The 15476-nt window shown below is 39.3% G+C and overlaps 1 protein-coding gene across 1 annotated transcript in view; it reads right to left on the bottom strand.

The window, feature by feature from the left end:
- The window catches only part of EXT1 (exostosin glycosyltransferase 1), a 338838-nt gene that overhangs the window by 29435 nt on the left and 293927 nt on the right, over positions 1 to 15476 (bottom strand). The window contains exons 4-7 of the mRNA XM_060775813.2: positions 12660 to 12779; positions 7488 to 7620; positions 5451 to 5569; positions 2660 to 2755 (exon numbers count right to left, since the gene is read on the bottom strand). Of these exons, the coding sequence (XP_060631796.2) occupies positions 2660 to 2755; positions 5451 to 5569; positions 7488 to 7620; positions 12660 to 12779 (468 nt within the window). The remainder of the gene's footprint in view (positions 1 to 2659; positions 2756 to 5450; positions 5570 to 7487; positions 7621 to 12659; positions 12780 to 15476) is intronic.

Below are 15476 nucleotides of genomic sequence, written 5' to 3'. Positions count from 1 at the left end.
CCGTCAATTCCTCCTGGCTTTTAAGTCTGGACTTCAAAGGAGCTCTCCAAAATGCTAAATCCTATTCCCAAAATAGGTTCAGCTTCTTGTAAATTCAGATTAAAACCCAAACCATATTAACAAAACCAAAGACGTGGAAACCACCAAACTTCACAAACAACAGCTAATTCTGGATTTATCCACAGAACAGGTGTTGTCAAAGGACTTAATGGCCGGAATCACTAGGTTGTATGTTTTCCTGGCTGCATGGCCATGTTCCAGAAGCATTCTCTCCTGATGTTTCGCCTACATCTATAGCAGCCATCTCTCAGAGGTTGTGAGGTCCTCACAACCACTGAGGATACCTGTCATAGATGCAGGCAAAACATCAGGAGAGAATGATTCTGGAACATGGCCATACAGCCCGGAAAGCACACAACAACCAATTTCATTGTCTCGTTGCTGAACTTAGGTTTCCTATTTTGAACCTGACTAAAATACTACACTGATTTTACCTTGATAGCCCTATTTTATGATATTATATGGAACAGCCTGCCTAACATGATATGCCTAATGCCTGCTCCTCCATCTTTTGGCCATCTGTTTAATAAGCGTTTATTTACCTGGGCGCTTTAATTTGTACAATCTCTTCACCTGCCTTGAAATGTTTATCTGCTGTCTTTTATCATGCCTGTTAAGGTTACTGCTTTATTGACTCAGAAGTCAAATAGTTTATTATCTCCATCTGTCATACACCGCACTGCAATCAGATCTGACCAAAGAGTGAAGTAGAAATTATGTGGATAAATAGTGAAAGGAAAAATCTATGAAAACAAACCCAGGATTAGGTACTGTGCAGGTATTTTGGGATACAACTCCCCTACTCCCTCGTTATTTAGCCAAGACATGCTGGAGTTTATGGGACTTCTATTTGAAAATCTCTAAGGAACCACGTTGCCAATGCCAGTTTTAGAATATGTAAAGGAGAAAGGGCTGTCACCCTATATTTGCCAGCAAAGAAATTGTAGACAGTGTGCCTTCCCATAGGAAACTTCCTCAGCTGCAGAAATCATTGGTGGCAGATCTAAAAACTGAAATGCGTGATTATGATGACTCAAGAGGCAGAGAAGAGACTGTCGCTAAGTGACACAGCACATGTTTTGCCTGCAGAAAGTCCCACGTTCAGAAGTTGGCATCTCTTAAAAGTAGGGCAAAGAAAGGACAATTTCAACAATTCCAGCCATATGGATCAATGATGAGGCAATTGCCCATGACTTACGAATGAACATCACTTCATATTTATTCTGAATTGAAGACACTCTGGTTTAATACCTATGGTAATTTGAGAGATATGTTTTGATCTTCAAATTAGGTCTCAGCTCAGGGAACATCTCATTCAACAAGAAACTTCTCAGAAATTAAGATCTACAAGTGGAGTCCTCGTTGGAATCTATTTTGCATGGAGGTTGGGAGAGTTTCTCCATCACAGCCCTATCAGTGTGATTATCCTGGAAGATTATCCTACTCGGACAACAAGGGATCGCTTAAGTAAGTAAGGAGGTCTTCCATAAGAGATGCCCATTTTCCCCAAAGTCATAATGCTTCATTAAAAAAGATGTTAAAGCTCTAACAGGTTTTTGGCATTTCTGCTTTTAGCTCATTGTCCATGATTTTAATTTTCTAATAATGTAAACAGGTTGTAGACTTTAAAAAAATGTAATCAAAACCAAAATTAACTAATAAATAGTTTTTTCTATATTTGCTCAGTGCAGAACATTGTTTACAACAAGGATCAGGGCTCTTTCAGTGGTGGCTCTGGAATTTGGCATGATCCCATTTCAATACTGTAAAACATTTGCAATCATTTGGGAATTGGTTAGGAATATGTTTGCTGACCACTGTTTAAATATGTTTATGTACAGATTGAGTATCACTTATCCAAAATGCTTGCGACCAGAAGTGTTTTGGATTTCTGGATTCTGGAATACATAATAAGATATTTTAGAGATGGGACTCAAGACTAAACATAAAACATATGTATGTTTCATATATACCTTACACACATACATATATTTTATTATGCAGAATTTCAAATATTTTTGTGCATGAAACAAAAGTGATGGGAAAGGAGATTCCACCTGAACATTAGGAAGAACTTCCTGACTGTGAGAGCCGTTCATCTGTGGAACTCTCTGCCCTGGAGTGTAGTGGAGGCTCCTTCTTTGGAGGCTTTTAAGCAGAGGCTGGATGGCCATCTGTCAGGGGTGTTTTGAATGCAATTTTCCTGCTACTTGGCAGGGGATTGGACTGGTTGGCCCATGAGGTCTCTTTCAACTTAATGATTCTATGATTCTCTGCTTTCTAATGCTTACTGAAATACTAGAAAGCAAAAGTGTCACTATCTTAGCCCACATGTGGCAATTTTGGATTTTGGAGCTTTTCAGACTTTGGAATCCTAGATAAAGGTGATGGTGTATATTAACTTGGTTCTGAGTGTTTTTTTTAAATTTTGGTTCTAGTAAGACGTCTTGGAACTTCATGGAAAGTGGGGTAAAGCCGCATCAACAAATGTGATAAGCTTTTAAGATGAGAAGCGAATTGCAATATATTTCCACAAACAGTAACAAACTCCCATTCTGACTTCTTCATGCCTGATTGTCACGATGGGACCGCCACTTACCTTGCTTTCTCCTTCTATGACAATGACAGGCACGGCAGTGGCAGGCCAACGGTGCTTGGCAGGGAGGGGTTTATCACAATTCCATAAGACAATGATCTGGAAAGAGAAAGGAACCATTCTGTTAGTAAGAGAACTGCCGACTGCACATACTTGTGTATAAGTGTAGAAATTTAAGTAAAAATAGTGAGAAAAAAACTGAGTTGGCTTATCCATGTGAGTACTGTACCTTAAACCCTATTTTTAAAAGTAACCATTCTCTTCCTTGAGTAGAGTGGTGAAAAATTAGAACTTAGTCCTGGACTTACTCAAAGCACTGACTCTTTTACTCTATTCATTGCAACACCACTTTTGGACTTTCTGAATGCCAGGATGAGACAATACTAACTCCTCCTCTGAGTTGACATTTTCTCTTTCTGCAAAATAACTCTTTTACTTATCTGCAGGTTATCAAAATCTTGTGGCCTCCAAACCTGCCCTTAACATGACGTAGACTTATCTATGACTATATTCTGCACTTGATAAGAGACAGATTGCTTCATGGAGAATGACCTTACAAAATTTTATTTTGTAAGGTCATTTGTAAAGCTGCAAATTTTATTTTGACTTGTTTTTTTTTAAAGAGTATTTATATTCCACCCTTCTCACCCCGCAGGGGACTCAAGGTGGATTACAATGCACATATCCATGGCAAACATTCAGTGACATTTGGATACACAACATATATAGACAGACACAGAGGCATTTAACATTCCAGCTATTCCAGCTTCATGAGGGTATGCTCGATTCCAGCCACAAGGGGAACTGCCACCTCACTGTCCACTTGTGACACCGAATCCACTGATCGAGTACTTCCTCATTCTTCTGCACGCTTCTGGAAGGTTTTTTATGGTGTCATAAATTAGTTAAATTAGCCTCCCCGCATAAAGCAGTACCTAAATTTCCTACCCAACAGATGCAACTGTCTTTCAGGCTACACAGATTGACAGCAAGCTAGACTATTAATGGTTGGGAGTTTACTCTGACCTGAGCTGGCTTTGAACTTATGACCTCTCAGTCAGTAATGATTTAATGCAGCTGGATACTAACGGGCTGTGCCACAGCCCAGTCCAGCTGCGCCACAGCCCGGTAGTTTTGAAAACTTTTGAATAGTTTTTAAAACTTTTGAATACTTAATTATTTTTTAATTTTTGTATGCTGAGATCATTAAAACACATTAGTTTAAAGAGTTATAAGATGTCTTGAGCCTCAAATTGGGGGAAACTAGTGATGTTGATACAACTGCTACCAACACAGATCACAGCCCAAAGAAGATAGCATCTGCCAAGTTAACTACTTTACAGTCCAGTTTAGAATTTACACAAAAGAAATGAAGGGAAAAAGGGGGGAGCTCACTTTCATTTCTATCTAGGGAACTTTTATTTTTGCTTCATATTTCTATTTCTTCTATTTTATTTTTAACTTCTGCTGTTCTGACAATGAGAAAAACACCCCGTTTGACAAATGCCATTATGACTACAATCTGTGCAGCATCTGGAGGGATCTACTAAGCTTATTGCGAGAGAAACAAAAAGTCCAGAGACACTTCCAAAAATGCAGTAAAAAAGCAGGCCAAAGCACTCCTGGCCGTCGCAGAAATCTGGGGCTCCAAGTTCAAAGCAGAGCCCAGGAATGCAAATCTGCATCTTCAAGGAGAGTGTAACCCCATCTAACACAAGCTGCATCAATGATAAATGATGCAGCAGATGGTACACTGTGCAGAAACGCTCCAGCCCTTTTGCTGATAGGTCCAGCATTATACCCTATACCCAAAGGACCATCATGACTAGCTAAATGGGGGGGGGGGGGGCTGGCAAGGGTGCAATCATCACACATCAAGGCTGATGGAAGATGCACTCCCAAACATTATATAGTGATTTGGAAGAAAAAAAACCCGTCTCCCATCCCCCAAGGACTTCAATCCTTATTTACCATCCCCCACGAATGCACAGGGCAATACTATGCTACCCAACCTGTACTCAAGGAACCTTGCAATCTGTGCCGACAGGTAGATTGGAGAGGGTGTAAAGGAGGGCTGGGACATCATGGGGAGGGGGATGGATGTCAGGGGACGGGGGGGGGGGGGGGAACGGGACGGGGGGAAAGGACTTGTGTTCTTAAATTACTACAGCAATAATATCCACCAAAATTGTCTATTTTTAGTTGCGGAACCACTGACCAATCGGGAATTGTGTAATAGAAAGAGATATTCCAGCAATTAGTTTTATTGCATTGCATTTATATATTTTAATTGTTTTATCATTTGAAATGTTATATTTAATATTTGTATGTACAATGTAGAACTGAATTTTGCATGATCTATAAGCCGCTCTGAGTCCTCTTCGGGGTGAGAAGAGCAGGGTATAAATATAGTAAATAGTCGACCAAAAAGCAAAGTGCATTATAGCAATTTCTTTTTCCATAACTATTCCTTTCCCCATAGCTATAAGAATTGTGAAAACAGTTTATAAAAAGAGAAAAAATCACTCCCCTTGTCTGTTGTCATTCTTGATACCTTTTCCTAACCACAAACTGAAAAGCAAATGCAAAACATATCAAACAAAGTCACTACGACAAATTAACCCGCTCTATGCCATTGGCCATGATGTTAAACAAGGTTTCCAAAACCTATCTGTCTGGTATCAAGAGACAATGCCGATCAATGCTGAATGAAAGGCAGAAGTAAAAAAAAATGGTTCACATTCACAGAAAACATGGAGTTAAAAATCCTTTGGAGAGCAAGCTTTGTTCTCACCTGGGCACAGTACTGGGATTTGGCTACAGCCACCAGGAGTTTCAGTACAGGTTGAGATTGAGAAACTAAAGGAGTAACTGCATGGATAACGGCGGTGAATTTGGACGGGGGCTTGACACCTGGAAAAGAAAACAATGCATCAATGGAAAACTAAATAGCCAGCTAGTTTGACTAATCTATATAAGAGCTGCATTTAAGGACAGAACTCTCTCAACACAGTATGCTTATTAGAAACCCAATACCACAATCAAATAATGCAAATGAATTCAGTAGATTGTCACCAATGTCCAATAACATCTTCCCTATTTCTAGCTCAGAATCTATCAGTCCTCTGAAGAAAGCCAACAAAACAGGGTTGCAAAAATGGAAACCTGTGGATTTTATAGGACATATTATCCTAAGGAAGTGGAAGATGTTGACTTTAAAAGTGTAGGCAGTCTGAGCTGGATGAAGTAATTTGGATCCAAATACTTTACAACTTAAAATAAGCAGCTGAAACACTCTGAAAACTAGTACAAGTGGTGTAGTATGATGACGTTTCCTAGTACCTATAGAAAGCAACTATTTATTTGTTTAATATCATCTGGGGAGGCCCTGTCCTCGGTTCCGCCTTCTTCATAGGCACAACTGGTGGGTAAGAGAGACAGGGCCTTCTCAGTGGTGGCCCCTCAGCTGTGGAACTCCCTCCCTAGGGATATTAGATGAGCCCCTTCCCTTCTAACCTTCCGCAGTAAAGTGAAGACATGGCTAAGCCTTTGGGAACCTAGTGCAATAGATACACACAACTATGTGAAATTGAATACTGGAATGGCTTAGATGATGTTTTTGGACGGCAAGGCTAATAGTAAATATAGCGGTTTTATACGTTTTTAAAAGTTTTAATGTATGTATTTTATAATTCTGTTTTAAATGTTTATTGTAATTTTTACGTTGTTTTAATGGCATTGAATAGCTGCCTATGTTGTAAAGCCGCCTTGAGTCATCTTAGGGTTTGAGAAAGGCAGGGTAGAAATATCGCAAATAAATAAATAAATTTCCTGGAAATTTGCAGCTCATTAATGGCTGATGGCCCATGGCTTGGCACTAGTCCACAGAGTACCACTTTGAAAGCACTAGTTAAGAGCACCAATAATTTTCATTGATTTCTGCCTCTGGTTTACAAAACAAATACAGTTGACAATGATGCACATATAACTGTCATCCCAATTATATGTGCATCATTGTCAACTGTATTTGTTTTGAGAGAGAGGTGGGGGGAGAAGGTCTATTTTACCTCACCTACTTTGAGAGAGAAGGTCTATTTTACCCCACCTACTTGAATACACCAGCCTTTAAAACAGGTCCTACCTCAGCTATACCCTCTACTGTCTTCTACCTTTTCTTGAGATAAAGGAGGCTATATTGGCTTGTAGCAGGAAACGCTAAGGTATTTCACTGCCTAAAGCCAAGGATAAGATGATACCTTCCCCAATTCCATACATGGAAATGAACTGGACACCTCAATGCCAATGACACGAGAATACCTCCAGCTGCTTTTTTGGGGGTAGCAGGCCAGTTCAGGCCATATGGCACACAGAGGTCTGTCCTCTGCCAACAAGCTATGCCACACAGGAGAAATGGATGGTAGAGACCAGAATTTGCTGCCTGTAGCTGTTGCCTCACTTTGTCTAATAAATGGCCTGGGCCTGGAAAGGAGACTTAAAGGAAAGGAGACAGCAGCAGCTAAACTGGGATTTTTCAGTGTCTAGGTTGAATGCCCAGATCCTGTCCTTCTTGAAGTTTTCCAAAGATGTGGGTAGAAGCCTAGTTTTAAAAAGAACTAATTGGTTTTCAGTATCAGTTTCATTGGAGGTTGTACAAAGAAGATAAGGGAGATGGAAATAATATTTGTTTGCAAACTTGGTTCTTGATTTGTACGCACTGGTTTGTAGGACCAACCCATGGCACAGTGTTTTCTTTTCACTGTGTTGCTGGCGATATGCCATCCAGATATTGGAATCAGTCAACAATTGAGGCTATCAAGAGAAAACCACTTACCTAGGTTAGCGTAATAGTAAGGAAAATCTCCCAGATATGATGAATACTGTGGCAGTACAAATAACCCACCAGGGTGTTTATTCCATATTAAGCTGTTACGTGATATGTGCTTAAATATTCTGTCTTGAATAATCTGGAAAAAAGAGAGAAATAAATCGTTCTTAAGAAGGCTCTAATGAGAAATGGAAGAGGCGGAAGAGCCTGCTCAAGACAGCAGTTGCCGCACCTTTTGTAAAAGCCAGCAAGAGGCAGATTATTTAGCATTCCTGTTTAATCTTCTTTCCTTTCTTTTCTATTAAACAGCCCAGGTGATGCTGAAATTGTGCATATTCCTGAGGGCTCAAAATCTTGTATAATGATATTCAAAATACCTCATTAGTTGCTGCAGACACTCTGGCAACCCTGCAACTTACAGGATGCTTTATTTTGAGTCAAAATATTTTTAGTTTTCAAAGTGGGCATGTCAGTTACGAGGCTGATTAATCCAGACTAATATTTTGCCTTCAATGTCCTGCATAATATAATTATTCCCGTGGTATATTTAGACAGGATAAGAACCTTCTTGGAATAGCAATAACTTATACTTTCACCTCCCTCTCCTCGGCTCCCACCCGCAAACACACAAACAATATTGTGCCAGAAAAGCAAATGGAATGGAACAAAACATAAGGACAGCACCATGTTTTTGGCTCAAGACACACTGACATTGCTGCCCCACTTGAATACACCACTGGGATTTCAGGTAGGGTGGAAGGAAGCAAAATAATTCATTTGGAAGCAGAATGTTGTTCAGAATTTAATTTTTAAATGTTAAGATTTCTAAAATGGGTGCCTTTAGGTAAGTCCTTTTTTTCGTGTCAGGAGTGAATTGAGAAACTTCAAGTTGATTCTGGTGTGAGAGAATTGACAGTCTGCACAGACACTGCCAGGGGACATCCGGATGTTTTTAATGTTTTACCATCCTTGCGAGAGGTTTCTCTCATGTCCCCGCATGGGGAGCTGGAGCTGATAAGAGGGAGCTCAACCCACTCTCCCTGGATTTGAACTGCTGACCATCGATCTGCAAGTCCTGTTGGCACAAGGGTTTAACCCGTTGCGCCTGGTAAAATATGTTCCATCAACTGTTTGAGACCAGGCCTGGGGATTTCAACGGCATGAACAGATCCAGATTCCTCCCAATGATGAACAGTAACAAAATATATTAAACAAATGAGCATAAATGACATGTTCACTCAAATTACACTGTTTTCCTTCAATCTGAATAAAAGCCTGGACAAAAAAAGTCTAGTTTCCTCTAGCAGAAGAAACAGAATTCCCTCTGCACCGAAAGAAAGTCTTTTAAGATTCAACAGAAGCAACATCAACCAAGGGAGGGTTTATGAAGGTACAAGTCAAATTGTTGGGATATAAAACACAACCTGAGCCTGGGAATGAGTTACACTGATGTTTACAAAGAACAGGAAAAATGGTATAGAAGCATTAAGGGGTCCTAATCCATTGAGCGATTTAAAGGTCAGCTTGAACAATAAGAGTTAGGTTTGCAAACAAACCGACAGACAGTAAAGCTCTTGCAAAACCAGTGTAGTATGATTCTATCTGTTTATAACAACTATAATACAGCGGGTCTTGCTATCCACTTGGGTTTAGTTCCCGGACTCCCTGTGGGCACCAACATTCAAGGATGTTCAAGTCCTATTACATACAATGGTGTGTATAAAATGGCAAGGTTTAATTTGGGGATTTTAAAGAACATTTCCAAGCTGTTGATGGTGGAATCCGTCAGGAATTTGTGGATACAGAGGACAAACTGTACTGGCTACAGGGCTCTGTATTACCTGAAGTATCCAAGACACCTTCCAGGACAGGAACAATGTATTACAATAATCTAGCAGAGACATTACTCAGAAATAATCTCCATTGGCTACCTAGATTATCCCTCAGGAAAGTCACTTCTAGCAATGTATGTAGCTGACCTAAATCTCAAATGACAAGACTGGGCAAAGGTGTGCTCCCACTTTCCTTGCTTGCTCTTTCAGGGGAAGTGTAAATCTATCCAGAAGATGTAGCTAAATGACTTCAGAACATGAAAACTACCTACCCACAGATTTCGCTTTACCAGGCCTCAGTTTATTAACCTTTGTCGAGGCTATTAGCAAATTTAGACGTTAGAACACCAACACCACCTGCACATTATCCTGATATGATGAAAGAGATCTAATTTTGCTCAGCATACATTTTGCACACCAATTTCACCTTGCAAGTATACACAGATGATTTTTAAAAAGCACATACACACTGTTCACTATTTCAAAGTAATGTTTCATAGTGGCTTGTATTTAATGCTCTTTTTTCTATTTTGGAAAGTTTTTGGTTGTCAAAGTTCATTACTATGGATGTATTGTTGTGTTCAGGCATTGAATGTTTACCTTTTCTGTTTGGAGTCCCTCCGGGGAGATAGGGCAAAATGTAAATAAAGTTTTATTATTTTATTATTGTTGTTGGTTCTTTTGAAGTAACGTGTGAACTGCATTGCGTCCCTTATGGGAGAAATGTGGCATGTTAAATAAATAAATGGGGAACATGAAAAACACATGCAGAATCTGGGTTGTTGTAGGTTTTTTGGGCTGTATGGCCATGTTCTAGAACATAGCCATGCTTCTAGAACATGGCTATACAGCCATGTTCCATAGATTTAATGATCCACAGCTTGAAAGTATATATTTTAATACAAAGCAAATGATAAACCTCAGTGACACTATTTTATTATGCAATTGCATATAACAGAAGTTTGAATCCAGAGATTTTTGGCATCCGGGGGGTGAGAGTGATTCAAAAACCAAATTCCAGTGGATATTATAAACATACAGTTTTTCTGTGTATAAAACACATTTTCCAAGCAATGTATTTTCTATGTGGAAAACATGTTCTTTGTGCAGAAACACATTCAAATTGTAATGTGAACTCTACAGAGTGAGAAACCATAGTATGCGGCTGATCCTTGCAACCATGCTAAAGTTAATAAACCAAGAGGTCATTCGCATGAGCTCCAAAATTGAAACTCTGTAAGAAGGAACCTGCAAATTCTTCAAATAAAAGGAATTGGTGAGGAACCACATCTCTTTGACTGTGTAGGAAACATCTTTCTATGTAATACAATCACACAGAAGATAACTTCCCGAAACACAACAAAACCTAAGGCAGCCTTGCAGCTGCCTGCCTTCTTCCTGATGCATTTCCTTGAGCATTCAGAAATGCTATTTTTTTTTGTTAAGAAATGGGGGAAAAAACCACTTCTTTCCACCTTTTCCCTATAACTTTTCAAATGCAAACCAGAGCATGAAAAATTATTTCTTGCCTCTTAACTCAAAAAAATCAGCCAAAGCAGTATGAGTTCTAGTGATTTGTTGTCCAAAACAATTTCTCAAGCTCTGATGAAAACTATCTTACCTTTTCTTTTTTGTTATATGTGTCACACAGAAGGGGAGTCATGCAGAGATAACTGAGGCTCCCTGTGAACCATGGTAAAGGAAGCTGATAAGAATCAACACATTTGAACTATGGTGCTAGAGGAAAGTTCAACAAACTGCTGAATGGACAAATGAATGGATCCAAGAACAAAACAAGCCAGAGCCCTCCCTATAAACCAAGGTGACTATACTAACATACAAGAACATATAGAAAAGACCATATGTATAAGGAAAGTTAGACAGCACTAAGAAAAACAAAAAGTAGACAGTCTCAATCAAAGAAGTCTGTAAGATATGAATGACTTGGAGATATTTCATCCATAGAGTCACCGTAAGTTAAAGTTAAACACCTATAACAAATCATGTTTTGTACATTGCAAGCCAACCTTCTCAGTCCTGCTTTCCCCCTTTAAACACTGATTTGTGGATTTACAGAAGTTGGTGGATTCCAACTTCCATTATCCTTGACCATTGTCTATAGTTGGCTGTGGTAAAGGAAACTGAAGACCAAGGGCCCTTTCACACAACCCTATATCCCATAATATCAAGGTAGAAAATCCCACAATATCTGCTTTGGACTGGGTTATCTGAGTCCACACTCAGATAATGTGGGATTTCCTGCCTTGATATTCTGGGACATAGGGCTGTATGGAAGGGCCTCAAGATCACTGGTTGCAGTGACATCAACCTAGATACTTTGGTAGATTTGTGTTTGGAAAATATGTATAAATCACTAATTATCATAGTGACTACTGATCAACTTTACCCATGACTGCTGTGGGTGAACACTGCTGCAATCAAGCCATGTTTAAAGGAGAAATGGGAAGTAAGCATGGGATTTACTCCAGAAAGAAAATGGAGAAGTGAGTGTATCTACACAGTGTACCTTACTCAGAAAAACAGAGAGGGGGAGAGGGGCATTGTTCTGGAATAATGTGAAACCATGGCTCAATGCTATGAGCAGGAACACCCACAAATACCCCTAAGCATCCCTTTTGCTTAATGTGTGTGGAGACTAGATCTCGGAGAGAAGCAGACAGAGACATAATATGTGTTCGTGAAGGAGTGTAATATTTGGCCAATGTGCTGCACAAATATTTCTAAAATTGTGGTAAATGCATTCCATTTCTCAGCGGCATTTCCTGACAGTTTTCTGTCATCTCTCTTTTTCATCTGAAATAGCTTCTGCCTCAAGTACGGTATTTCCAACCTCTAGGGACCACTCAAAGGCCACCAAAACACCTTGGGTTTTAAAATCTTGATTGTGGAGACAGAAGATTTGTTTGTTTGTTTTAAGATAGCACTTCTTCAAGAAGTGGTTTTTCCAGAAAGTTTCTTTAAAAAATCTATTTTCAGGAATGACGCAAATACTGATTTATCAGCCATAAAGCCTCCAAGAATCCGCTAGTCTAGGCAAGGCAACCTTCCTCTGCCAGCCGAATGGCTTTCCCATTTGTCACAATGTCATTTTCTTCTAATACCAATCCTAGTAACAAAGAACATATTTCCTTAGGGGAGAAAAGTTATAGAGCCACTAAAGGTCTTTCCTCTGCCCTTATTCCCCCCAACATAAATTAAACAGACAACATATATACACAAACACATCTCTTTCAATGTAACCCGCCAGCATGCTCCCCAAGCCAAGGTCAGATGAGGCAAAAAGATGCCAGAGCTTCAGTTCTAATATCTGAGAATTGTTACTCACCTCTAGTGTGGTCAATACAATCTTCTCAACCGAAGAAAAATAAGCCTCCCACAAGAACTGTGTCTGCTGTCTAAGTGCTAGGATTTTATCCTGATGGATAGACCTGATTGTAGAAGGGATCTGTAATACAATGTTGAAACAAATCAGACAACACGGAAAACATTGCAACCCGAGAATGTTAAGGCACTACTGGGGGCCTTTCTAGATGATTCATTTATAGCACAATCACTTTAAGTTTTATAGATCAGTGTACAGTGGATTTGGCTCTCACTTGCTGCACACAGTCCACAGAGCCAGATGACAAAAGCAATGATCACAGTAATTGGAAAACAGTTATGTCTGTTAACGTGGCTTCTCATTTCCACGTCCTATAGGAAAGTCTGTGCTTCCCACTTTAATCACAAAGCACAGGACAACTTGCAGTTGTCATCCGTTGGAAGCATTTTCACAAAACGTCTTTTACCACATGTATACTGAATATATCCAGCCACATCTATATACAACTTGATAATAATAATAATAATAATAATAATAATAATAATAATTTGATTTTTGTATCCCACCTCCATCTTACCCAAGGGACTCAGCGGGGCTTACATGGGGACAAGCCCGATGAACATAGTTAAAATAACACATTAAAATTCATAAAAACAGCAAGAAGCAGGGAAATCAGACAGGCTCCCACTCTCTCCATTTTCCACAAGAAATTAAAAACTTGGCTATTCCATTGTGCCTTTGATTAGGCAGTTCACCACAGAATTTCCCGAGCTATCCAGCTCCTGCACTTCAACATGATCCCTTTCTGGCACTTCTAACACTTTAATAGCCTAAGGACATTTGCCTCCTAGCCCAGCCCTCCGACTGTCACACGTTCCCTGGCTCTTCTTAGAATTCATTGCACTTAGTTCATTGCATGAAATGCAGAGCCAACCTTAAGAAATGGGGCTACAAAGTGGAATCCATGACATGCGAGTGTGGAGAAGAGCAAACAACTGACCACCTGCTGCAATGCAACCTGAGCCCTGCTACATGCACAATGGAGGTCCTTCTTGTAGCAACACCAGAGGCACTCCAAGTGGCCAGATACTGGTCAAAAGACATTTAATCAACTGCCAAGCTTGCAAACTTTGTGTTTAGTTAGTTAGTTAAAAAAATGCAATGCAACTGTTTGGTCTGCCCCTGACACGATAAAAAAAATGCACTTAGTAATTATGAACCGAACCCAGCACTTTATTTGCTCAGCCATGATAGCTTTTAATCGTTTTTATAATGTCTGATTTCATGTTTATTGATGTTTGATATAGCTTATTTTTCGATGCTTAATTTAACCTGTTTTGTTGGGCATGTCCCTTTGTAAGCCGCCTCGAGTCCTTTTGGGGAGATGGAGGTGAAGTATAAAAATAAGGTTGTTGTTAATATTATTATTATTATTATTATTATTATTATTATTATTAAAACAACAACAACAACAACAACAGCATAACACAATATAAAGCAACCATCAAACAGATAACCAGTAACCTAAGATAGTAGTGTAGATACCTTTTACTTTAAAAGTATGATTTGCATCCTCAGGATGCAAATCACTTTTGATTAGGCATGGAGGAATGACCACGCAAGACTGACTTTAGTTCAATTCTGAACTACATGACTTTCAGGTACTTTGCTGACCTATTCTAGAACAACTTGCATATGCATAAAGACAACAAACATAAGGGAAACTGGTTTCAAATGCCTTTGTATTCTGTACTTTCTATTTATTCCAATAAGTTATCTCTCTAGAAAGGAGTGGGATCAATTATACTGACCAACACATATTTTTGTGTCTCAGATGTTAACTCCTGTTTCTGGGTATATCTGACTTGCTGATTCCAAAAATGTATTTATTTACGACATTTATATCCTGCCCACCTCACCCTGAAGGGGACTCAAGGCACCTTATATTATTCAATGCCCAAACAACAACAATTAAACGCAATTAAACATAATTGAAGCAACATACGTAAACATTTGACAACTATTGTGCATATATCCAAAGCCAGATCATCAGATAATCCTATTTATTAATCCAAAGCCAATTCCAACTGTATTGCACAGATAATTATGCTGGGCCAAATGCTTGCTCCCAAAGCCAAGTTTTCACTTGTCTGCAAAATGATAGGAGAGAAGGGGCCGACCTAATCCCACTAGCAAGGGAAAATGGCACCTGTTCCATGCTATCAGCTCTGGTTTGTGACATACAGAACATATGCCCTCTACTAGAAAACCATGATAACCATATCTAAGCAACTTGGGCTGACGTGGTCTACCCAATGCAGTTTTCTGAATCAGCACCCCAAATAACCCCAAGAACAGGCCTAAAAATGAAGACACCAAGATTATTTTATTGATTTGGCTGTGTATATTATTATTTGGGGGGCATGTTTATTTTAGAAAGGCACTATAACCTATTTTCTCATTTTACTGCTGCATTCTTCCCAAGACATTGAAATAATTCATAGATTTTTTCCCCTGAGCTAATTATGCATGAAGCACCTATGTTTGCTTTTGATTTGTGCCATTGTGCGTTTTCCACTTAGATATTAGATTATAACTAGCAAATGTCATTTCACTCATTTGTGCTCTCTCGCAGTAAAAAAAATCCCAATAAAATATTCTTAATTAGAATACATCTGTTCTCTGTGTAATCTTATGGCATTCCAAAGGGGGGGGGGGTAACAGCTTGGGAGCAACAACGTCCTTATGTCAAGTACACTGTTTGAATATACACTTTGCATGAGGTTCAACAAGATATAACCCAATATAAAGCACTAAGGC

The sequence above is a fragment of the Anolis sagrei genome, chromosome 4 (genome assembly GCF_037176765.1).
Source record: "Anolis sagrei isolate rAnoSag1 chromosome 4, rAnoSag1.mat, whole genome shotgun sequence".
NCBI classification, from domain to species: domain Eukaryota; kingdom Metazoa; phylum Chordata; class Lepidosauria; order Squamata; family Dactyloidae; genus Anolis; species Anolis sagrei.
Note: the sequence above shows the minus strand (reverse complement) of the source record. Positions and strands in the feature narration are given on the sequence as shown.